Source organism: Columba livia, chromosome 2 (genome assembly GCF_036013475.1).
Source record: "Columba livia isolate bColLiv1 breed racing homer chromosome 2, bColLiv1.pat.W.v2, whole genome shotgun sequence".
NCBI lineage: Eukaryota > Metazoa > Chordata > Aves > Columbiformes > Columbidae > Columba > Columba livia.
In genome coordinates, this window is record NC_088603.1 from 782,214 (window position 1) to 803,368 (window position 21,155).

Genomic DNA, 21,155 nt, shown 5'->3' on the forward strand with positions numbered 1-21,155 from the left:
GACACCCACCGCCCCGAGCCCGCTCCGGCCGCACCGCAGCCTCAGCCCCGGGGGCCGCAGCGCTGACGCTCCAGCGCAGCCGCCGGCAGCTCCCGGACCGGATTCCCCGACGCGCGGATCGGGAGCGCACGGCGAAGAACGGCCAGAGGCCTCCGGGGACACCGGCCGCCAACAAAGAGAGCGCGGCACCCCGCGTCCTCAGCTTTATACTGAGTCTGCCGTGCGTGGCGTGGGACGCTCATTGGCCACTCGGGGCCCACCTGTGCTGTCCGCTCCTCCCCGCAGGCGCGGCCCTTTTCCGCCCTCTCACCGGCGGAACAGCGGCAGCTGAGCAGCGCCCTCGCGGTCTGGTGGGAGAGAGAAAAGCAGCGCCCTTTCTGCACACCGTTCCTGCCGGTGCCTTAGGAGCAGCTCTGAACACCGAGCGTGATCAGTTCCGGGAGAGACGCTGCCTGACGAAACGTGGCCAAGTTCAGAACGGGCAGTTCTGAGGAAGAAACGTAACTGAAAGGAGCGTTCACGGAAAGGAGAATGGGTTCCGTCCAGCCTAAAGCAGCACGGGCACACAGCGCCTTGCCCATCCTCTGCGTCACCCGCCAAGTGCCCGCAGGTCCCTGAGCAAAAGCAATGCCACGGGTGCTTTGTCTTTGCCGAGCAGGAGTGCCCCCGACCGGCTTGTCGGCCATTCCCTCTGGCCCAGCCCAGCCCAGGACAGGCTGATGTCCCGCTCCTGGCTGGGATGCAGCTCAAGGCTCCAGCCCAGCTGGGCTGGGGCTGCGCTTTGGCTTTGGGCTGCAAACAGCGTCGGTGCCACAGGGCGCGCTCGGTCCCGCTGGGCGGCGCTCGCACCGCACCGCGGGCTGTTCCGCTCCTGGGGCGGCTGCGCTCGGCCGCCCCAGCCAGAGCAGCAGCGCTTGGCTGCAGAGTCCACAGGAGGGAACGGCCTGAGCTGCAGCCGGGCCAAGAACTCCTGTTAGGAGACCCCCAGGGCAGCGGAACAGCAGCTGAAGCCCCATCAGCGGTGGGTGCGGGGGGGCCCGTGCAGACCTTTCCCTCTGTGTGCGATTCGGCTGCGAGCCAAGCGCTTTGTTCATGAATGTGATGGCCTGGGGGAGCTGCTGTGAGCTCTGCTGAGTAACTGCCTGTGTGGAGATGGTTCTGCTCCTCACAGGTGTCCTGTCCCACCAGAGGGGATGAGGGATGGATTAACTCTGAATGCCACAGGCACCCTGACTCAGCAGTTGAGGGTCATTAGAACCGGAGTGGTGAGACAGGTAAACTGAGGCAGGACATGGGGAAGCATCACGTAATGTGCCAACCCTGTACCCAGCCAGGGGTCCCACGTGCCTGTCCCGGCCCCAGCACTGACCCGGCCTCTCCTGCCCAGCAGCTGATGATGTCCAGGCGCAGCAGGAGGCCGAGTCTGTCCATGAGCAGATTCCGGCCCCCGCTGCCCTGCTCCCGGGGGTGCACGAGCCAGGTGGGATGCAGGGAGACCCATCAGGGCAGCCCCTCCTGGAACCCCGGCCACTGGAGCAGAATTCCACCACGTGCCCTGAGTGCAAGAAGAGCTTCAAGCACCGGGCAGCGCTGGCCGTGCACATGCGGAGCCACAGGGGCGAGCGGCCCTTCAGCTGCACCGACTGCGGCAAGAGCTTCAACCGCAAAGAGCAACTGCTGAGCCACCAGCGCATCCACACTGGGGAGAAGCCCTTCACCTGCACTGCGTGTGGCAAGAGCTTCAGCTGGAATAGCAACCTCATCTACCACCAGCACATCCACACCAGGGAGAAACCCTTCACTTGCACTGAGTGTGGCAAGAGCTTCAGGCAGAAGGGCAACCTGGTCATTCACCAGCACACCCACACCAGGGAGACGCCTTTTTCCTGCAGCCACTGTGGCAAGAGCTTCAGCTGCAAGGGCAACCTGATCCACCACCAGCGCATCCACAGCCGTGAGAAACCTTCAGCTGCCCCGAGTGACAATCAGGGGACAGGCTAACAAGGGGCACTGCTGGGGGTGTTGAGCACAGGCCACCTGGTCAGGAGGAGGAAGCTGAGGAGGCTTCCTACAGCCAGCTGGAAGTGGCCTCATGGTCACATGCCCTGGGTCTATGGGATTGGTACTAATTGGTACTAATGAAACATTACTAAGGCATGTAGCCACTGCATATTAATTGTTATAACCTTTGTCTTCTTTACCCTTTGGGTCTCTGGTCTGTGTGTGAATTGTTCTTAATCAAATCAATCTTAATTTTTCCTTTGTACAATTCTTCTGTGCAGTAATTAAGAAGGTGAACCTTGCCATGAAACTAAATAACTTTGTCGTACCGCTGTTAAACTTTGAAATTCCTTTGATTTCACTGACCTCTATCCAATGATTGTTTGGTCTCCGCCAAGCACATTGCTGCTTCTCTCTTTGGAATGATGTGCCTTCACTCCTCTCCCCTCCTTCCCCGTTCTTGTGCCTCTCCAGTCTCCTCGCTGAAGAATCCTGGATTTGGTGTGAACGTTGCTCAGCAGCACCCAGAACATTCACATGTTATCAGCACTCTGATGATACTAAATCCAAAATACAGCCCTGTACCAGCTGCTGGGAGGAGAATTAACTCTGTCCCAGCCAAACCAGCAGTTCTGCTTCCCCATCCCCCACCCCGCAGAGCCTTCAACCGCTTGTCTTGCTTGATTGCAGCGCGTTTCACAGCCACGGGCAACCTGTGCACTAGTACCCATGGGCAAGTCCGCCCCTGGGTGACGAGCCCATCCTGTGTGGCATCCCTTCCTTGGTGGCCTGAGCACCATGGGCCCCCTGGGCTACAAGTAATTCACCCTTGTGTTGCCAGGGACACAGCTGAGCCACTTCAGTCTCAGCAGCCTGATGCACCTGCTGGTTGATGTTCTTCAGTGGCCACCTCTTGGGTCCAGGAGCAGCTGTGGATGCACTTTTCCAGCCGGGCAGCACTATCTTGCCACGCTGCAGCAGCCCGGGGGGGTTTGTCCCTGCGCTGCCCGTTGCTCCGATCCGTTGCTGTACCCACCCCCACAGGGCGTCTGCCACCATCCGTGAGTCAGGAGAGACACAGAGCCCTGGCCACTGACCCGGGCCAGCAGTGGCCAAAGGCAGCTGGGCGCCTCTCAGCTCTGCACACCGGCTCCTTTCACCTTCCCCAGCAGCTGCTGCCACTTGGCACTTAGGGCTCCAGAGAGTGACTCTGTGGCTCTGCTGCTTTCCAAGCACAGGACAGGACCCATCAGTGAACAGGGCGTATTGCTTCTCACTTTCTGGCAGTTCATTGTACCATGGGGCCTCTTCATCGCACGTCACCTCCTCCTCTGGCGATATTCCAAAACCTTGGCCTTCTGGCCAGTCCATGATCACTCCCAAGGTTCCTGGTGACTGGGCTTTCCCACTCACGCCTGTTCCGTGCTCAGCGCCACCCACCTGCTCCACGCAGCATCAGTCGCAGGATGTGTAGAGGGACCCTCCCTTTGACCACCCAGCCCAGCACCGGGGGTCGGGGTGCTGAGGAGCCGTGCTTCTGTACCAGCTGCTTCCGAAGCAGCTCCAACCCCCTCCTATGCTGCCACTGTCTCTTTTCCAGCTGGAGCACAGTGAGCCTTGGATCCTCTGCATCCCCCCTTGGATCCTCTGCATCCCCCCTTGGATCCTCTGCATCCCCGACTCCTGTCCCGTCCCAACCGATGGGATGAGGGATGAGTTAACTGAACGCAACACGCGCCCTGACTCCACAGATGAGACCAGGTGCGAGTTAAGTCTGGGTTAATTCTGCGCGGTGATGTGAAGTGAATGACAGACAATCACCTCCAGGTCCCATTCAATTGTGAGTTTTACTAAAAGAACTTGTTGGAATATTGGTGACAGCAATGGTGACTTGGCAAAAGTATAACAGAACTTATCAACACATTAACAGCGAAAGTCCTACTATGAGCCGTATATTGACAACCATCAGTAGCTATAATATGAAATTTAACCAGAATTCAACAGCAGAGCTTAAAGATGGTGTTATATGTTCAAAAGGGAAAGAGAGTGGTAGAGAAGGAAGGAAAACGAAGGTATAAGGGAGAGAGAGAGTAATATACATATATATATATACGGAAAGACAGACAAAGAAATGAGGGTATAGGAAAAAGGAGAGAAGGAAAGAGCAGAAAGGAAGAAAGAAAAGAGTGAGGGATCCAGTCTCTTACGGCCCACGGCCCCGCGGTGTTGATGACAGGACTTGCACGATGGCGCGTGGCCTCGGTGTTCCGCGGCGAGGATGCTGGGGTCGGGAGCGCAGCGTCCTCCGGTGTCTGGTGCAGAGCGAGGGTCCTCAGGGTGCTGGTATTCTCTTGGTGAGGCTAAGCTGGGATTCCCTTGGTGAAGCTGGTGTTCCCTCGATGAGACTGGACAGGCCCTTAGATGAGACTGGTGTTCCCTCGATGAGACTCGCATTCCCCGCTGTGCTGTTTTAGGGTGAGCTTTTATAGCTCCCAGAGTAGAGGAAAGTCTGGGTGGGGGGGCACAAGTGGCGATTGCAAAAGAGGGACAAGTCTGGACAAGTCCCGGGCCACGCTGAGGGTCTCAACTTTTCCCCTTTGTTTGCCGAGCTGGGCATATCAGGAGATGGGGCTCTGTGCCCTCCGGCACATCCTCGTCTCCCGCGGCCAGCCGGCCCGGCCGGTGGCTCGTTGGCTCCTCGTTGGTGTGCAGATCGCAGTTCCTCCCGCTCTGAATGTGTCTCCTGGCTGAACTAGTCACAATGTTTTCAGCCGTGATCCTTATCAATACTCAGCACCACCCCGTGGCGGAAAACATTGTCCCCCAAGGGCAGACATTTTGTCATGCCAGATAAAGGACAGAAAGGAGAGATAAAGGACAGAAAAGAGATAAAGGACAGAAAATATGAGAAGGGAAGAGAGTGAGAGAAGCCGATTTCACACATTTTTTATGTAGTCTCCAACTAGTCTAGTAAAGGTTCGACAGCAATGCCAAGCATGGAAAGCAAGAAATCACAAATTAACATCAGAGCAATAGCTGCTGCCATTTTCACCAATCTGTGAGTGGCAATGATTCTAGCAGAGAGCTGAATCGAGGTCCGGGTCTCAAGCTGTCAAACCACTTTGACGGTTGCATTGCCTGGAAAAGCTCTCCAGTTTGGTACTATAACACAAATAGGAGCAAGGGCAACATTAATAACAAGTTTGATTACACAATTTTCCCCAAATAATATTATTCAGGAGTTGATGCAAAGTTTTGAACTATTCAATCAAGGTCCCATCAAGAAAAAGGGACTTGATTATTGACAGAATCCCAGAGTGTCAGGGTTGAAGGGCCCTGGAAAGCTCACCCAGTGCAATCCCCCATGGAGCAGGAACACCCAGATGAGGTTACACAGGAAGGTGTCCAGGCGGGTTGGAATGTCTGCACAGAAGGAGACTCCACAACCCCCTGGGCAGCCTGGGCCAGGCTCTGCCACCCTCACCAGGAACAAGTTGCTTCTCATATTCAAGTGGAACCTCCTGTGTTCCAGTTTGCACCCATTGCCCCTTGTCCTGTCCCTGGTTGTCACCAGAAGAGCCTGGCTCCATCCTCCTGACACTGCCCCTTTCCATATTGATCCCCAGGAATGAGTCCCCCCTCAGTCTCCTCTTGTCCAGCTCCAGAGCCCCAGCTCCCTCAGCCTTTCCTCACACGGGAGATGCTCCACTCCCTCCAGCATCTTGGTGGCTGCACTGGACTCTCTCCAGCAGTTCCCTGTCCTGCTGGAACTGAGGGGCCACAGCTGGACACAAGATTCCAGGTGTGGTCTCCCCAGGGCAGAGCAGAGGGGCAGGAGAACCTCTCTGACCTACTGACCACCCCCTTCTAACCCACCCCAGGTACCATTGGCTTCCTGGCCACAAGGGCCCAGTGCTGGCTCATGGTCACCCTGCTGTCCCCAGGACCCCCAGGTCCCTTTCCCCTACGCTGCTTTCTAATAGGTCATTCCCCAACTTACACTGGAACCTGGGGTTGTTCCTGCCCAGATTCAAGACTCTACACTCACCCTTGTTATATTTCATTAAATTTCCCCGCCCAGCTCTCCAGCCTGTCCAGGTCTCTGATGGCAGCACAGCTTCCAGTGTCACCACTGCTCCAGCTTGGTGTCACCACTTGCTGACAGTCACTCTATTCCCTCATCCAAATAATTGATTAATATATTGAATAACACCGGCCCCAGCACTGCCCCTGAGGCACTGCACTAGGTACAGGCCGCAACTGGACTGTGCCCCATTGACCACGACTCTCTGGCTTCTTCCCTTCAGCCAGTTCACAGTCACCTCACTCCCCGCTCATCCAGACCCACTCCCTCAGTTCAGCCGTGAGGATGCTGTGGGACACTGTGTCAAACGCCTCACTCAAATCAAGGCAGATCACGTCCACCACTCTGCCATCATCCATCCACCTTGTTATGTCCTCCTAAAAGTCAAAGAGGTTGGTCAAGCGTGACTTCCCCCTGGTGAAGCCATGTTGACTGCCCCTAATGACCCTCTTCTCCCCGATATGCCTTGAGATGGCACCAAGGAGAAGTCGTTCCATCGGTTTCCCAGGGATGAAGGTGAGGCTGACCGGTCTATAGTCACCCAGGTCCTCCCTCGTGTCCTTTTTGACGACTGGAGTGACATTTGCTTTCCTCCAATCCTCAGGCACCTCTCCCGTTTCACACAACTTAGCAAAGATGATGGAGCGGTCCAGCGATGACCTCAGCCAGCTCCCTCAGCACAGGAGCAGCAATATGTTTGGTGGAGATCAAACAATCATTGGATAGAGGCCAATGAAATCAAAGGAATTTAATAGAGTTTAACAGCGGTACAACAAAGTTATTTTGTTTCATGGCAGGTTCAACTTATTAATTCCTGCACAGAAGAATTGTACAAAGGAAAAGCAGAAGACTTGAGATAGACACAGAGACCAGAGAACCAAAGAGTAAAGCAGACAAAAGTTATAACAATTATTATAGTAATTAATAAGGAACCATGTAGCCACATGGCTTAGTAACGTTTCATCAGCACCCATTGTCTGCTCCTTGATAGATGAGTCTTGGAGAAGTCGCCCACTCTTCACACATCGCTGGCGTGACCCGAGTCCCGAGCTCAGGCATCGGTGCTCAGCGTCGGATGGAGCCTCCAATTCCAAACTCCTGTTGCTGTGGGGCCCATCCAGAAGGAGTTTCCCACCAGTGACGTTCTCCATCCTTCTCCACGGCCTCCAGGACACGCTGTATCTTCTCTGCACCGTGATGCGCGGTCACCAGGGCTCTTGGTCCACTGTGCCCCATTCGTTTCAGCAACTGACTCGGGTCACTGTTTGCAACACTTTTCTCAGCACTGTGGGTTCATCTCAGCAGAGGTTGGGAACAAATCTGGATACAATGGGTAGGTGGATTGTAGGAGCTGGTGGGTTATGACAGCACCTGAACAGTTGAAATCACATCCCGTAGGCTCAGTAAAATTACAGATGCAGATAACAGAGATTATGTGTCGCTGCAGTGGTGCTGTCTGTAAATATACAATCACAAAGGGTTCTCACACAAACACACCCAACACACACCAGTGCAGTCCCAGGGGCTTCATCAGGATGTCCTGCCCACCCAGCAGATGTCAGGGTGACTGGAGTCTCCCATAGACCCAGGGCATGTGACCATGAGGCCACTTCCAGCTGGCTGTAGGAAGCCTCCTCAGCTTCCTCCTCCTGACCAGGTGGCCTGTGCTCAACACCCCCAGCAGTGCCCCTTGTTAGCCTGTCCCCTGACTGTCACTCGGGGCAGCTGAAGGTTTCTTATGGCCCTGGATGCGCTGGTGCCTGTACAGGTTGCTCTTATCCCTGAAGCTCTTGCCGCACTCACTGCAGGTGAAGGGCTTCTCCCTGCTGTGGACACACTGGTGGACAGTGAGTTTCCTCTTGCTCCTGAAGGCCTTGGGGCAGTGGGCACAAGCAAAGGGGCGCTCCTCAGTGTGGATGTGCTGGTGGGTGATGAGGTTCTTCTTCTCCCTGAAGCTCTTGCCACAGTGGCTGCAGGGAAAGGGCTTCTCCCCAGTGTGGATGAGCTGGTGACCAACCAGGGAGTTCTTCTGGCTGAAGCTCTTGCCACACTCTGTGCAGACATAGGGGCGCTCCCTGCTGTGGGTGTGCTGGTGTCTGACCAGGTGGTTCTTCTGGCTGAAGCTCTTGCCACACTCAGTGCAGACAAAGGGCTTCTCACCAGTGTGGATGAGCTGGTGACGGTCCAGGAGGCTCTTCCGGCTGAAGCTCTTGCCACACTCAGTGCAGGCAAAGGGCTTCTCACCAGTGTGGATGAGCTGGTGTCTGACCAGGCAGCTCTTCTGTCTGAAGCTCTTGCCACACTCAGTGCAGACACAGGGCTTCTCCCCCGTGTGGATGCTCTGGTGACGAACCAGGCGGCTCTTCTGCCTGAAGCTCTTGCCACACTCCGTGCAGACAAAGGGGCGCTGGCCTGTGTGGATGTTCTGGTGGGAGATGAGGTTCCTCTTCTGGCTGAAGCTCTTGCCGCACTCAGTGCAGGTGAAGGGCTTCTCCCCGGTGTGGACACACTGGTGGACAGTGAGTTTCCTCTTGCTCCTGAAGGCCTTGGGGCAGTGGGCACAAGCAAAGGGACGCTCCCTGGTGTGGCTGTGCTGGTGTCTGAGCAGGTGGCTCTTCTCCCTGAAGCTCCTGGCACAGTGGCTGCAGGCAAAGGGCTTCTCCCCAGTGTGGATGAGCTGGTGACGGTCCAGGAGGCTCTTCTGGCTGAAGCTCTTGCCACACTCAGTGCAGGCAAAGGGCTTCTCCACCGTGTGGATGCGCTGGTGACTGACCAGGTTGCTCTTCTGGCTGAAGCTCTTGCCACAGTGGCCGCAGGCAAAGGGCTTCTCACCACTGTGGATGCGCTGGTGAACGACTAGGAGGCTCTTCCAGCTGAAGCTCTTGCCACACTCAGTGCAGACATAGCGGCGCTGCCCTTTGTGGATGTGCTGGTGCCTGACCAGGTTGCCCTTCTGCCTGAAGCTCTTGCCACACTCAGTGCAAGTGAAGGGTTTCTCCCCAGTGTGGACGCTCTGGTGGGAGATGAGGTTGTCCTTCCGGCTGAAGCTCTTGCCACACGCACTGCAGGTGAAGGGCTTCTCCCTGGTATGGACACACTGGTGGTTGTTGAGTTTCCTCTTGCTCCTGAAGGCCTTGGGGCAGTGGGCACAAGCAAAGGGGCGCTCCCCAGTGTGGATGCGCTGGTGGGTGATCAAGTTGTTCTTCTCCCTGAAGCTCTTGCCACAGTGGCTGCAGGCAAAGGGCTTCTCCCCTGTGTGGATGCGCTGGTGGCTCAGCAGAACCTGCTTGGAAGTGAAGCTCTTGCCGCAGTCGGTGCAGCTGAAGGGCCGCTCGCCCCTGTGGCTCCGCATGTGCACGGCCAGCGCTGCCCGGTGCTTGAAGCTCTTCTTGCACTTGGGGCACGTGGGCTGGGGCTTCTCCAGTGGCCGGGGGGCTGGGAGGGGGTGACGACGGGGGGGCCCTGAGAGGCGCCCCTTCCTCCCACCTGCCCGACTGCGGGTTGAACCCCCCTGCCGCCTCCTGCCCGGCTCGTGCACCCCCGGGAGCAGGGCAGCGGGGGCCGGAATCTGCTCATGGACAGACTCGGCCCCCTGCTGCGCCTGGACATCATCAGCTGCTGGGGAGGAGAGGCCGGGTCAGTGCTGGGGCCGGGACAGGCACGTGGGACCCCTCCCCATGGGCGATGGCACAGGCACCCGCCAGCCCCCACCCTTCCTGGCTGCAGGACACAGCTGACGGGGCAGCAGCTCCCTGCACCGTGGCACGGCACACAGACCTCACCGGGCAGCACCGGGCACCGAGCATCTGGGGCCAAGGGGACGGTGCTGCTGGAACCCCCCACCCCCACCGCAGCCCCCAAATACCCACCTGGCCCAGGGCTCTGCTGCCCCCGCCGCACCCCGGGGGGGTCTGGCACGCACGGCGCCTCTTCTCGCTCCAGCTTGCAGATGATCTCGGGCTTGACGGCGGCCCAGCCTGTGCGGGGCACACACACAAGCCCCATCTCCCGCACTGCCACTCAAATACCCCATCCCATCCCATCCCATCCCATCCCACCCCATCCCATCCCATCCCCTCTCCCAGGACCGCTCTCCAGGACGCTGCCTGGCAGGGCCAAACCTGCCATCGCAACCGCCACACCAGCGCTCGGGCAGCAACCGCAACAGCTGCATTTGCCCTTCCAAGGCTCCGGCTCAGCTAAAGAGCTCCATTCCACCTCCAGCCCAGCCCCACAGCGCCAGAGAGAGTCCTCACCCAGCGAGGCCACCAGCTCGTAGTTGTCCAGCATCACCTCCCGGTAGAGCCGCCGCTGCCAGCCCGCCAGCTCTGCCCACTCCTCGGGGGAGAAGTAGAGGGCCACGTCCTCGAACGTCACCGCCATCTGCAGCCACAAGCACACCCGGCTCAGGCAGGACTGGGGGGCGCTGCCTGGCCCGGCACCGGCAGCGCCACGAGCACGGCGGGGCTCTCCCCGCTTGCCCCCCTCTCTCCTGGCCGCCCCAGCGCCAGCGCCGCAGCTTGGGGACAGCCCCGAGCTGGCGCCCACGCCAACGGGCTCCCCCCGGGGGCCTCGCTCTGCTCCCCGGGGCCCGGCGGGCTCCCGCTCCTCATCGGGCTCTGCCGCGGCTCAGCCCCCGCCGCCGAAGGAGCAGAGAAACGGCAGCGCTGCTGAGGGGACCGGAACGGGACGAGAGCGGGACGGGAGCGGGACAACACGGGACAAGAACGGGACACCCCCCGCCGACACCCACCGCCCCGAGCCCGCTCCGGCCGCACCGCAGCCTCAGCCCCGGGGGTCGCAGCGCTGACGCTCCAGCGCAGCTGCCGGCAGCTCCCGGACCGGATTCCCCGACGCGCGGATCGGGAGCGCACGGCGAAGAACGGCCAGAGGCCTCCGGGGACACCGGCCGCCAACAAAGAGAGCGCGGCACCCCGCGTCCTCAGCTTTATACTGAGTCTGCCGTGCGTGGCGTGGGACGCTCATTGGCCACTCGGGGCCCACCTGTGCTGTCCGCTCCTCCCCGCAGGCGCGGCCCTTTTCCGCCCTCTCACCGGCGGAACAGCGGCAGCTGAGCAGCGCCCTCGCGGTCTGGTGGGAGAGAGAAAAGCAGCGCCCTTTCTGCACACCGTTCCTGCCGGTGCCTTAGGAGCAGCTCTGAACACCGAGCGTGATCAGTTCCGGGAGAGACGCTGCCTGACGAAACGTGGCCAAGTTCAGAACGGGCAGTTCTGAGGAAGAAACGTAACTGAAAGGAGCGTTCACGGAAATGAGAATGGGTTCCGTCCAGCCTAAAGCAGCACGGGCACACAGCGCCTTGCCCATCCTCTGCGTCACCCGCCAAGTGCCCGCAGGTCCCTGAGCAAAAGCAATGCCACGGGTGCTTTGTCTTTGCCGAGCAGGAGTGCCCCCGACCGGCTTGTCGGCCATTCCCTCCGACCGGAGGGGGGCGAGTCCGGGCCCGAGCACGACGGCTCGAACAAGGGGCGCGTGATGGGCGGGGCGGGGCCGCAGCCAATGGGCAGAGCGCGGTGGGAGGAGCCTCGGCCAGGCCACGTGAGCCGCCCTGGCCAAAGGGGGCGTCGCTGCGCGGTGACGTCCGGCAGAGTAGAAGAGGCCGGGAGGGGCGGGGCTGAGGCTGCGGTGCGGCCGGCGCGGGCTCGGGGCGGTGAGTGTCGGCCGGGGGTGCCCCGTTCTTGTCCCGTTCTTGTCCCGGTGTTGTCCCGCTCCCGTCCCGCTCTCGTCCCGTTCCGGTCCCCTCAGCAGCGCTGCCGTTTCTCTGCTCCTTCGGCGGCGGGGGCTGAGCCGCGGCAGAGCCCGATGAGGAGCGGGAGCCCGCCGGGCCCCGGGGAGCAGAGCGAGGCCCCCGGGGGGAGCCCGTTGGCGTGGGCGCCAGCTCGGGGCTGTCCCCAGGCTGCGGCGCTGGCGCTGGGGCGGCCAGGAGAGAGGGGGGCAAGCGGGGAGAGCCCCGCCGTGCTCGTGGCGCTGCCGGTGCCGGGCCAGGCAGCGCCCCCCAGTCCTGCCTGAGCCGGGTGTGCTTGTGGCTGCAGATGGCGGTGACGTTCGAGGACGTGGCCCTCTACTTCTCCCCCGAGGAGTGGGCAGAGCTGGCGGGCTGGCAGCGGCGGCTCTACCGGGAGGTGATGCTGGACAACTACGAGCTGGTGGCCTCGCTGGGTGAGGACTCTCTCTGGCGCTGTGGGGCTGGGCTGGAGGTGGAATGGAGCTCTTTAGCTGAGCCGGAGCCTTGGAAGGGCAAATGCAGCTGTTGCGGTTGCTGCCCGAGCGCTGGTGTGGCGGTTGCGATGGCAGGTTTGGCCCTGCCAGGCAGCGTCCTGGAGAGCGGTCCTGGGAGAGGGGATGGGATGGGATGGGATGGGATGGGGTATTTGAGTGGCAGTGCGGGAGAGGGGGCTTGTGTGTGTGCCCCGCACAGGCTGGGCCGCCGTCAAGCCCGAGATCATCCGCAAGCTGGAGCGAGAAGAGGCGCCGTGCGTGCCAGACCCCCCCGGGGTGCGGCGGGGGCAGCAGAGCCCTGGGCCAGGTGGGTATTTGGGGTCTGCGGTGGGGGTGGGGGGTTCCAGCAGCACCGTCCCCTTGGCCCCAGATGCTCGGTGCCCGGTGCTGCCCGGTGAGGTCTGTGTGCCGTGCCACGGTGCAGGGAGCTGCTGCCCCGTCAGCTGTGTCCTGCAGCCAGGAAGGGTGGGGGCTGGCGGGTGCCTGTGCCATCGCCCATGGGGAGGGGTCCCACGTGCCTGTCCCGGCCCCAGCACTGACCCGGCCTTTACTCCTCAGCAGATGTCAGCTCTGAGATGCAGAGCGAAGCCGAGGGTATCTCTGAGGAGATACCAGCTCCCAGCACCACGTCCTCTGGGATTCCCAGTTTGGGCAGGACGCAGTTGAGTGGCTTGGTCCACAGCTGGCTGGACAGTAGTGGCAGTGGCCCATCAGGGCACCCGCATTTCCATCCCTTCCCAGTCCCCCGGCCACTGGAGACAACCCCTTACACCTGCCCTGAGTGCGACAAGAGCTTCACACGCCAGACATCGCTGTCCGTGCACATGCGGAGCCACACGGGCGAGCGGCCCTTCAGCTGCACCGACTGCAGCAAGAGCTTCACCCGCAAGGAGCACCTGCTGAGCCACCGGCGTGTGCACACCGGGGAGAAGCCCTTCGTTTGCGACAACTGCGGCCACCTCTTCAAGCAGAAGAACCACCTGGTCAGACACCAGCGCACCCACACCGAGGAGCGGCCCTTCGCCTGCACCCACTGCGGGAAGCGCTTCGTCCACAGGCAGAATCTGCTGAGCCACCTGCGCACCCACACCGGGGAGCGCAGCTTCACCTGCGCCCGCTGCGGGAAGGGCTTCGGCCGCAAGCAGCACCTGCTGAGGCACCAGCACATCCACACCAGGGAGCGACTGTTCGCCTGCGCCCGCTGCCCCCAGGCCTTCGAGGACAGGATGGCCCTCATCACCCACCAGCGGGTCCACAGCCGGGAGGAGCCCTGCGAGTGTGGTGAGTGTGACTGACGTGCGGCTGGAAGCAGAACCAGAAGAGCCACCAGCGGGTGCCACCCTCAGTCCCCAGCCCTGGGGATGGGCAAGGTGGGAGGCAGCGGAGCTGCCCAGCCCCTACAGATGACACGTTTTGGGGTTCTGTGAGAAGTGAGAGAGGGACCCACAGGGGCTCTTGGGGGGCTGCAACTGGGGGGCTCAGCCTGGTCCCATCCTACCCTGCCCAGGTTCCCCTGTGGCCAAGCCAGAGCCAATCCCACTGGCAGAACGGGTGGAGGAGATGGAGGCGCTGGGCTGCAGCAGCTCAGGTGGGTGCCAAGGCCATCCTGCATGACCCCCTGCACGTCTCCTGCATGTCCCTCTGCTTGTCCCCTGCTCCCGGGGGTTTCCCAGGATCCCCAAAGCATGACAAGCTGTCCCAGAGCTGGAGAGTAACCCTGGCTTTGCCCCCTTTTGTTTTCCCAGGGCAGCTGGTGGTCCCCAAGGTGGAGCCGATCCCCGAGGGCGATGGAGAGGAGCCAGGAACTCTGGGGGAGCCGGGGGGCCTGGAGCACAGCTGCTCAGGTGAGTGCACACACCAGCATTGCTGGCACATGGCAAACCCACTGGCCAGCACGGCACAGCCCTGTCCCACACACAGAGCTCCGGCCACGACTGACCCGCTGCCGGGCACACTGCGGCTGTGCGGTGACGGTCGTTCCGTCCCTATGGCTGGTGGCAGTGCTGGAACCACCATCCTTGGTGTGGGGTGCACCGGTGCGCCGTGTCTCCACCACCCTGGTGTGTGTGCCCCACAGAGGACTGGCTGGTAAGGACGGTGAAGGTGGAGGAGGAGTACGAGGAGTTGCCGGCCGGCTCCAGCGCCGAAGACACGCTGACAGGGCAGCCCCCGGCCGGCAGCTTCCCTCATGCCACCGGCACACCAGAGCAGCCGTGCCCGGAGGAGCGGCACTGCGGTGGGCTGCCTGTCATCGCCGCGTCCTGGCCGCCGCTGGGCCAGGGCCTCACCAGCGCCTGCGAAGGCCGCGTCCACGCACAGCTCAGCCCGCGGCTGCCGGCAGCCAAGGGCGAGTTCCAGCCCTGCCCGCGCTGCGGGACCCCGGGCCCCCCGCGTCCCTTTGCCCGCACCCAGTGCGGGAAGGACTTCCCGAAGAAGGAGCAACTGACCCGGCACCAGCAGGTGCACACAGGTGACTGTCCCCACACCTGCCTCCGGTGCCGCAAGTGCTTCGGCTCCGAGACCGGCCTGGCACGGCACCAGGTGGTGCACAGCAGCCCCTGGCTCTGTGTTTGCACCCACTGCGGCAAGAGCTGCAGCCACAAAACCCACCTGCTGCGCCACGAGCACACCCACCCTGCCACCAGCACCACCGGCACCGCCACAGCTGTGTCCCAACAGAACTGGCCTGTCCCCGCTGCCCTCAGCCCCGCCATGCCACAGGCTCAGTGCCGGGATGTGCCGGGGGCCCCGGTTGCTCCCACTGATGCTCGTGTCCTCAGCACCCTCCCCCGGGCTGGGGACCCTTCCTCGGGACTCGCTGCTGGCTCCTGCCTGTGGATCCCAACCCTGCCCGCAGCCCCCTGTCCCAGCGGTGTCCTCCTGCTGCTGGTTGCCCCCAGTGTCATGCTGCTGCCCACCGGCGCCACGGCACAGGGCACGTAGAGCAGCTGCCACGGGTGCTGTGGCCGATGGAAAAACCTCAGCTCTGAAATGCTTTTATAACCCAGCGCCATGCTCTGCGCCGGGGCTGGCACGGGGTCAGTCAGAGGTGCGGGGGAGCCCCGTGGTCTCTGGCAGGGGGGCTCTCCCTGTGCGGTGCTGCCTGGGTGCAGGGGGCTGTGGGGCACAGGGGCACCCACCCTCTGGGTGCTGCTGCAGTAGGAACGAACCGAAACTGCCAATAAACTGACTTTTGTCAATTTTTCCTGAGGGTCTCGGAGCCGAGCAGGAGCTGCGGGCGGGGGGCAGCACAGCAGCGTGGGGCTGCCAGGGCGCCTGGGCACCCACAGCCGTGGCGTGGTGGCACTTGGCCAGTGAGTGGGGAAGAAGGCAGATTCAAGGGGAACATGTTCGCCCCCTGGGGACAAGGGAGACTTGGCCTGATGTCCTGGGGCTCTGCACCAAGCCAGGGCTGAACTGGTGTCCTGCTGCCTTGGGCACTGCTGGGGCTCAGCGTCACCATCACTGCCTTAGGGGACATCGCCGAGGACGCTGGTCACAGTGGCGCTGTGGGCACGGCCGTGGCCTGGGGACGTTACCCCAGCAGAGGCAGAGCTGTGCTGCTCGTGGGTGCCCGCTGGACCCTGGAACTGCCCCAGCACCACGTCAGCTCTGCCCTGTGCCCCCAACCTGCCTGGCATCGGCCCCCCAGCACAGCCCAGCGCTGGGCTGTCCAGCTGTCTGTCCATCAGAGCATCTGTCCAGCCAGGCTACTGGTGGGTGTCCAGAGGAGGCCATGAAGTGGTGGAGGTTTGGAGGGGAAGCCGTGTGAGCAGCGGCTGCAGTCCCTGGTTTGCTCAGCTGGAGCAGAGCAGACTGAGCGCAGAGCTCATGGGCTGCAGGTTCCTCAGCAGGAGCAGGAGGGGCAGGCTGAGCTCTGCTCGGTGACAGTGACAGAGCCCAGGGAACGGCAGGAGATGTGCCAGGGGGTCAGTGGGACACGAGGAAAAGGTTCTTCCCCAGAGGTGCTGGACACTGAACAGGCTCCCCAGGGAGGTGTCACAGCCCAACCTGACAGTGTTCAAGAAGAGACTGGACACCGTCCTCAGACACCGGGGTGACCTGTGGGGTGTCCTGGGCAGGGACAGCAGTTGGACTCCATGGTCCTGCGGGTCCCTCCAGCTCGGGATGTTCTATGATCAGAGCATCCGCCCGTCCAGCCGTGTATCTGTCCCACCCATCCGTCCGGCTTTCCTTCCACCCATCCGTCTGTCCCTCCCTCCGGGGGCGCTGGCGCAGGGTGGGGGTGGCCCCGTGTCCCTGGGCTGTCACACACGCGGGGCCTGCGGGGGGTCAGTGTGTGTGGGGCTGTTATCCCAGACGTGTGTGCCCGCAGTGGCCCCACGCGTGTCCATGCCCGCTCAGCCCCCGCGGCTGCCGCTGCCGCTCCCGGTTGGGCGGGGCCACGGCGGCTGCTCGTCTCCGTGGCAACGGGGGGGGCGGAGCCGCGGGGGCCGCCGGGAGCCGCCGTGCGGTGAGTGCGGGCGGGGGCGGCGGGTCCCACGAGCTCCTACCCCGCGTGTGTCCCCACGCACCCCACGGGTGAGCTGTGACCCAGCCGTGCCGGGGAGACCCCCCGCGTCCTCCCCAGCCAGGGGAACACGGGGCTGAACCCCCATCCCTCCCCATCCAGGGGGACGCGGGGCTGAACCCCCATCCCTCCCCATCCAGGGGGACGCGGGGCTGACCCCACATCCCTCCCCCAGGTGCCGGAGGGGAGCAGGATGGAGGGGCGCGGGGAGGCGGGCGAGGAGGAGGAGGAGGAGGAGGACGGGGGGGGGCTGCGCATCACCCCCCAGCTGCTGAAGGCCAGCACCGGGGAGTTCGCCCTGGAGTCCATTCTGCTGCTGAGGCTGCGCGGCCGCGGCATCGCCCACCTGGGCTGCCTGGGCGACTGCACCAGCCTGGAGTGGCTGGACCTCTCCGGCAACGCCATCACCCAGCTGGGGCCGCTGGCCGCCCTCAAGTCCCTCGCCGTGCTCAACCTGTCCCGTAACCGCGTCACCAGCCTGGAGCCGCTGGGCTCCTGTCACAACCTGCAGAGCCTCAACGTGGCCGGGAACCTGCTGAGCAGCCTGCAGCAGCTGCGCTGCCTGACGGGGCTGCGGCGCCTGGAGAGCCTGCGCCTCCGCGACCCCCTGGCCCGGCTCGCCAACCCGCTGTGCGCCGCGCCGGCGTACCGCGCCGCCCTGGCAGACATGTTCCCCGGCCTCAAAGCCATCGACGGCGAGCGGGTGTCCGGCCGCGGCAGCGAGCTCTACCAGCTCTGCCGGGATCTCGACAGCTCGCTGGGACGCGGCGGCGGCAGCGCCGGTGCTGGCGCCGAACCGCCCCGCGTGGCGCAGCCCTGGGTGGAGGCGGGTTTTTGGGAGCCGCGGCCGCCCCGGCGCAGCTCCATCATGGAGGAGGCCTACAAGCAGTTTGGGGAGGTGCTGCAGGAGTGCCGGGAGCTGAGCCGCCGCGCCGACGACACCATCGCCCAGGCGGAGCGGGCGCTGAACAGCCGCCCCGACCCCAACTCCTACGTCTTCTGAGCCGTCAGACCCCCCAGTGCCATGAGAGGAGACCCCCCAACGCCGCTGCCATCCTGGCCCAGCCTCGCCGGGGGGAACCCGGCCTCGAGGGTCCCCTGCAGAGCCACGGCAGGAGCACAGACGTCCTTTGGGATTTTGGAGCCATCCCTGAGCTCTCCAGCCTGGAGGAGACTGTGGGGCTGGGGAAGCTGCACATGGGGACCAGGGGACATCACGGGGACCAGGGGACATTGCAGGGCTGTGCAGTAAAGGCGTGCTGTCCGCTGAGATCCCTCTGCTGCGTTGTCCTGGGTCCTGAGCAGCTGTGGGGGACTCACCTCTACCCACTGCTCTGCCCAGACCCACCGTGTCCCCGTCCCTCCTCCTGGGCTGGGGACAAGGGGCAGGGGGTGACACACCTGGTGCCAGAGCGGGAGCTGGCATGGAGCCCCCGTGGCCAGAGGGACATGGGGCTGAGCCCACCCCAGGCCCCCCCCCCCACAGCGATCCCGGGTGGGAATAACAGCGGCGACAGCAGGAGCCAGAGCCATGTGCCATGTTTACTGGAGAGCGGGGGGCAGGTGGGGAGGGAGCGCGTCCAGGACCGTCCCGTGGTGACACGGTGCTGGGGGGCGGCAAGCAGAGTTGGGGGGGCTGGTCCCCAGGGCAGCGTCCATCTCCTCGCGCTGGTGGAGGTGCTGGCCTGCAGAGGGGACACGAGGAGGGGCTGGCTGCCGGAGGAGCCCCCGGCACGCTGGTGCGCACACACACATCTCCCCGTGACCTTGTCCCTGTCACCCCATCCCCAGGGCCAGCAGACCTGGCTGGAAGCGTCCCGGGGGATTTCTCCTGGCCAAGGACAGTCCCCAGCGCCTGGGGGAGTCCCGAGGGGACCCCAGCCTGACTGCACTCTTAATGCAGGAGCATCCACGCTCCGCCAGCGCAGGAAATGCCAGAGCTCTGCCAGCGGGAGAGCCAGGCCTGTCCCCCCCAGCCCCGCCATCCTCGGCACCCACCGTGTGGGGACGTGGGGACGTCCCTAGGCTGGCAGCCCCTTGGAGAAGGCGTACATGCCGGGCAGGTAGAGCGCGTCCGACGACTTGCCGGCCTCCTCCACCGCCCGGCACTCCGCCTCGTCTCGGTGTTTGAACTCCTGCGGGGCAGAGCGCACGGGCTGGCACCCCCCGCGGCACCGCGGGCGCCGGCAGCAGAGGGACCCGCGCCGCGGGGGTGGGACAGCTCACCTTCACCGCCAGCTGGTGGCTGGGGCCACAGTTCTGGTACTTGTCCAGCACCTTGGGGACGCTGCTGTTGTCAAACTTGTAGCAAGCCAAGCAGGTCGGCTTCCTCTGGGGACAGAGCACAGCCCGTCACTGCCTGGCCCCCCAGGGTCTCCCAGGGTCCCAACCAGCGCCCTACCCTGCCAGGCCTGGGGACATCCCTGCCACTCGCCATGGCACACCAGGAGGGCAGCACTTGGCACATGTCACCGCTGCCAGGAGCACCGTCACCTCCAGCCGTCCCGGCACACGCGGCAGCACAGCAGAGGGACGGGACGGGCAGGAGGACCTGGGGAGGCAGAGCTGCCATGCCCCCGCAGGATGTGTCCCCGGGGAGGGGGACGAGCAGCCTGACTCACGCGGTTCTCCAGGGTCCGGCAGTTCTGCCGCTGCTGTGTCCTCTTCCTGCAGGACGTCTGCACCAGGCTGACCCACAGCTGGACAAACGTCCCCGACGGGTCTTCCTGGGGGGACAGAATGTTGGACATGGGGGGACGGGAGGGGACAGGGCAGCCGATGTGGGGCTGGGGCACCGGGTGCTGCCAAGAGCTTGTTCTGGGTGCACTTTGTGGGGGACACCAGGGCACAGTGGGATGGGGAGCGGGGCAGAGGGACCCCAGCCCCTCATGGCCCTGACCATAAATCCAGCCCCAGGGAACAGCCTCTTGGAGACCCTACAAGGTGGGTCCCGACACAGGTGAGTGGCCCAAACTGGAGGTTCCCCAGAGCCCCCAGCTCTTCCTGAGGAACAGACACGTCCACGCTGCTGCCGTGGGTGCTCCCGGCTGCACCGGGACGGCCGGACGCCCGCAGCCGCTCGCCCCGTGGCCGGTCACAGCACGGTTAATGAGTAGCTGAGCTCTGCCCGTCCCTGTCTGCACACCCCGGTGACCCGCCTGTCCGCACCGGCCGTGCCAGCGGGTCCGTCCCCACGACCAGCTGTTCCCCTCCATGGCACCCTGGCACCTGCCCCCTACTCCGTGACACCGCGGCACCCACCACCCCCTCCTCCGTGACACCTCAGCACCCGCTGCCCCCTCCCTCCACGACACCACGGCACCAAACCCCTCCGTGCCACCCCGACCCCTCCCTGTGAGGAGCCACCGAAGGAGGAACGTTGTTGTTACAAACTGGGGACCTGGTGCCTGACCCCAGTGCGGGGAAGGACCGAGAGACATCCCACTGTGGATCCTTAATATAAAACAAAGTATCTTCAAACTAATCCCAGAATGTAAACCGATTATTGTATTTTAAAAGTTAATCTAGGGGAAAGGGTAAGCAAAGAGCCAGGAATCCATACTCTAAATAGATCAATAAGGGGAAGGGGGTTGTTAGAATTAGATGAATGAGACAGGTAAACTGAGGCAGGTCGGGTGGTCTGTAAACCTGCAGAACCAGCCACTGGGGACAGGGGAGGGAATTTGCAGCTGGGATTTGGGGGGATACAAGCAGGGGCTTTGTGCCCTGTTTCGTGTGCTGACCTTTAGGTCGTCTGGCAAAACTGGAATAAAATCCGCTTGGCTGAGAGATCCTGCCTGGGCCTGTTCTACTGGGAAGATGATGGTTTCCTACCCCCCAGCCCATCCTGCCCGCCCCCGCCAACGCTGGGCCGGGGGCTCGGCCGCCGTGTCCCCCTCCCCGGGTCCCGGGGCTCCGCGGCCCCCGCACTCACCCGCTCCACAGCCCCTTCCACCGCCTGCTCCTTGAACAGCAGCTGCGTGCTGCTGCGGCCGTTCACGTAGTCCAGCACCTCCCGCACCACCCGCCGCTGCAGCGGGGACGGGCTGGCGGCGGCCAGGGCCACCAAGCCCAGGCAGAGGGCTAGCGGGAACCTCATCCCTGCCGCGGGGGGCTGCCGGGGCTGCCTGACCCCGCAGAGCCTCGCCGATCGATCCGATCGATCCAATGGCGCTTTTGGTCTTTCATTAACTGGTTTCCTGGGAACTGCCCTCTTTCCGCCCCGGGCCGGCCCCGCAGGCTGCTTGCGCGGCCCCCCCGGCACCGCCATCCCCCGGCACGGCCCCCCCGGCACCGCCATCC

The 21,155-nt window shown here is 63.1% G+C and overlaps 5 protein-coding genes across 10 annotated transcripts; 3 read left to right on the plus strand and 2 right to left on the minus strand.

Annotated features, from left to right (window-relative positions):
* The first annotated feature begins 2 nt into the window (after positions 1-2).
* On the plus strand, positions 3-2,340 carry LOC135578777 (gastrula zinc finger protein XlCGF49.1-like). The gene has a single exon (XM_065055072.1). The coding sequence runs from the start codon at positions 1,486-1,488 to the stop codon at positions 1,999-2,001; it is 516 nt and encodes a 171-aa protein (XP_064911144.1). The 5' UTR covers positions 3-1,485; the 3' UTR covers positions 2,002-2,340.
* Positions 2,341-6,818: 4,478 nt separating this feature from the next.
* LOC102086363 (oocyte zinc finger protein XlCOF6-like) lies at positions 6,819-11,283 on the minus strand. 4 transcript variants are annotated; one of them, XM_065054991.1, is made up of 4 exons: positions 11,140-11,283; positions 10,342-10,468; positions 9,955-10,062; positions 6,819-9,700 (listed from the first exon to the last, which is right to left on the minus strand). In XM_065054991.1, the coding sequence occupies exons 2-4, from the start codon at positions 10,466-10,468 to the stop codon at positions 7,779-7,781; spliced, it is 2,157 nt and encodes a 718-aa protein (XP_064911063.1). In that variant the 5' UTR covers positions 11,140-11,283; the 3' UTR covers positions 6,819-7,778. The 4 variants fall into 4 exon arrangements, with proteins under 4 accessions (XP_064911063.1, XP_064911061.1, XP_064911060.1 ...); XM_065054989.1 differs by having other exon boundaries at positions 6,819-9,703; XM_065054988.1 differs by lacking the exon at positions 11,140-11,283 and adding an exon at positions 10,839-11,022 and having other exon boundaries at positions 6,819-9,703.
* A 16-nt stretch (positions 11,284-11,299) lies between these two features.
* ZNF467 (zinc finger protein 467) lies at positions 11,300-15,527 on the plus strand. Of its 3 annotated transcripts, none has more exons than XM_065054996.1 (7): positions 11,300-11,439; positions 12,136-12,262; positions 12,522-12,629; positions 12,881-13,603; positions 13,830-13,910; positions 14,068-14,166; positions 14,400-15,527. In XM_065054996.1, exons 2-7 carry the CDS (start codon positions 12,136-12,138, stop codon positions 15,263-15,265), a joined length of 2,004 nt encoding a protein of 667 aa, XP_064911068.1. In that variant the 5' UTR covers positions 11,300-11,439; the 3' UTR covers positions 15,266-15,527. The 3 variants fall into 3 exon arrangements, with proteins under 3 accessions (XP_064911068.1, XP_064911067.1, XP_064911069.1); XM_065054995.1 differs by lacking the exon at positions 11,300-11,439 and adding an exon at positions 11,624-11,753; XM_065054997.1 differs by lacking the exon at positions 11,300-11,439 and having other exon boundaries at positions 11,760-12,262; positions 12,884-13,603.
* A 1,169-nt stretch (positions 15,528-16,696) lies between these two features.
* On the plus strand, positions 16,697-18,123 carry LRRC61 (leucine rich repeat containing 61). The gene is made up of 2 exons (XM_065055050.1): positions 16,697-16,796; positions 17,029-18,123. The coding sequence occupies exon 2, from the start codon at positions 17,047-17,049 to the stop codon at positions 17,854-17,856; it is 810 nt and encodes a 269-aa protein (XP_064911122.1). The 5' UTR covers positions 16,697-16,796; positions 17,029-17,046; the 3' UTR covers positions 17,857-18,123.
* A 252-nt stretch (positions 18,124-18,375) lies between these two features.
* RARRES2 (retinoic acid receptor responder 2) lies at positions 18,376-21,122 on the minus strand. Its single transcript, XM_065055069.1, has 5 exons — positions 20,788-21,122; positions 19,475-19,579; positions 19,080-19,184; positions 18,852-18,988; positions 18,376-18,538 (listed from the first exon to the last, which is right to left on the minus strand). The coding sequence occupies exons 1-4, from the start codon at positions 20,950-20,952 to the stop codon at positions 18,875-18,877; spliced, it is 489 nt and encodes a 162-aa protein (XP_064911141.1). The 5' UTR covers positions 20,953-21,122; the 3' UTR covers positions 18,376-18,538; positions 18,852-18,874.
* Between the last annotated feature and the right edge of the window lie 33 nt (positions 21,123-21,155).

Bases quoted from the DNA above. Each gene is read 5' to 3' on its own strand.
- LOC135578777 (XM_065055072.1), top strand. From the start codon at position 1,486: ATGCAGGGAGACCCATCAGGGCAGCCCCTCCTGGAACCCCGGCCACTG.
- LOC102086363 (XM_065054989.1), bottom strand. From the start codon at position 10,468: ATGGCGGTGACGTTCGAGGACGTGGCCCTCTACTTCTCCCCCGAGGAG. The intron at 10,063-10,341 runs GTGAGGACTCTC...TGCCCCGCACAG, and splicing joins CGAGCTGGTGGCCTCGCTGG to GCTGGGCCGCCGTCAAGCCC. The intron at 9,704-9,954 runs GTGGGTATTTGG...TCTCCTCCCCAG, and splicing joins GCAGCAGAGCCCTGGGCCAG to CAGCTGATGATGTCCAGGCG.
- ZNF467 (XM_065054996.1), top strand. From the start codon at position 12,136: ATGGCGGTGACGTTCGAGGACGTGGCCCTCTACTTCTCCCCCGAGGAG. The intron at 13,911-14,067 runs GTGGGTGCCAAG...TTGTTTTCCCAG, and splicing joins GCTGGGCTGCAGCAGCTCAG to GGCAGCTGGTGGTCCCCAAG. The intron at 14,167-14,399 runs GTGAGTGCACAC...TGTGCCCCACAG, and splicing joins CCTGGAGCACAGCTGCTCAG to AGGACTGGCTGGTAAGGACG.
- LRRC61 (XM_065055050.1), top strand. From the start codon at position 17,047: ATGGAGGGGCGCGGGGAGGCGGGCGAGGAGGAGGAGGAGGAGGAGGAC.
- RARRES2 (XM_065055069.1), bottom strand. From the start codon at position 20,952: ATGAGGTTCCCGCTAGCCCTCTGCCTGGGCTTGGTGGCCCTGGCCGCC. The intron at 19,580-20,787 runs GTGAGTGCGGGG...CTGTCCCCCCAG, and splicing joins TGGAAGGGGCTGTGGAGCGG to GAAGACCCGTCGGGGACGTT. The intron at 18,989-19,079 runs GTGAGCTGTCCC...TCTGCCCCGCAG, and splicing joins GCCACCAGCTGGCGGTGAAG to GAGTTCAAACACCGAGACGA.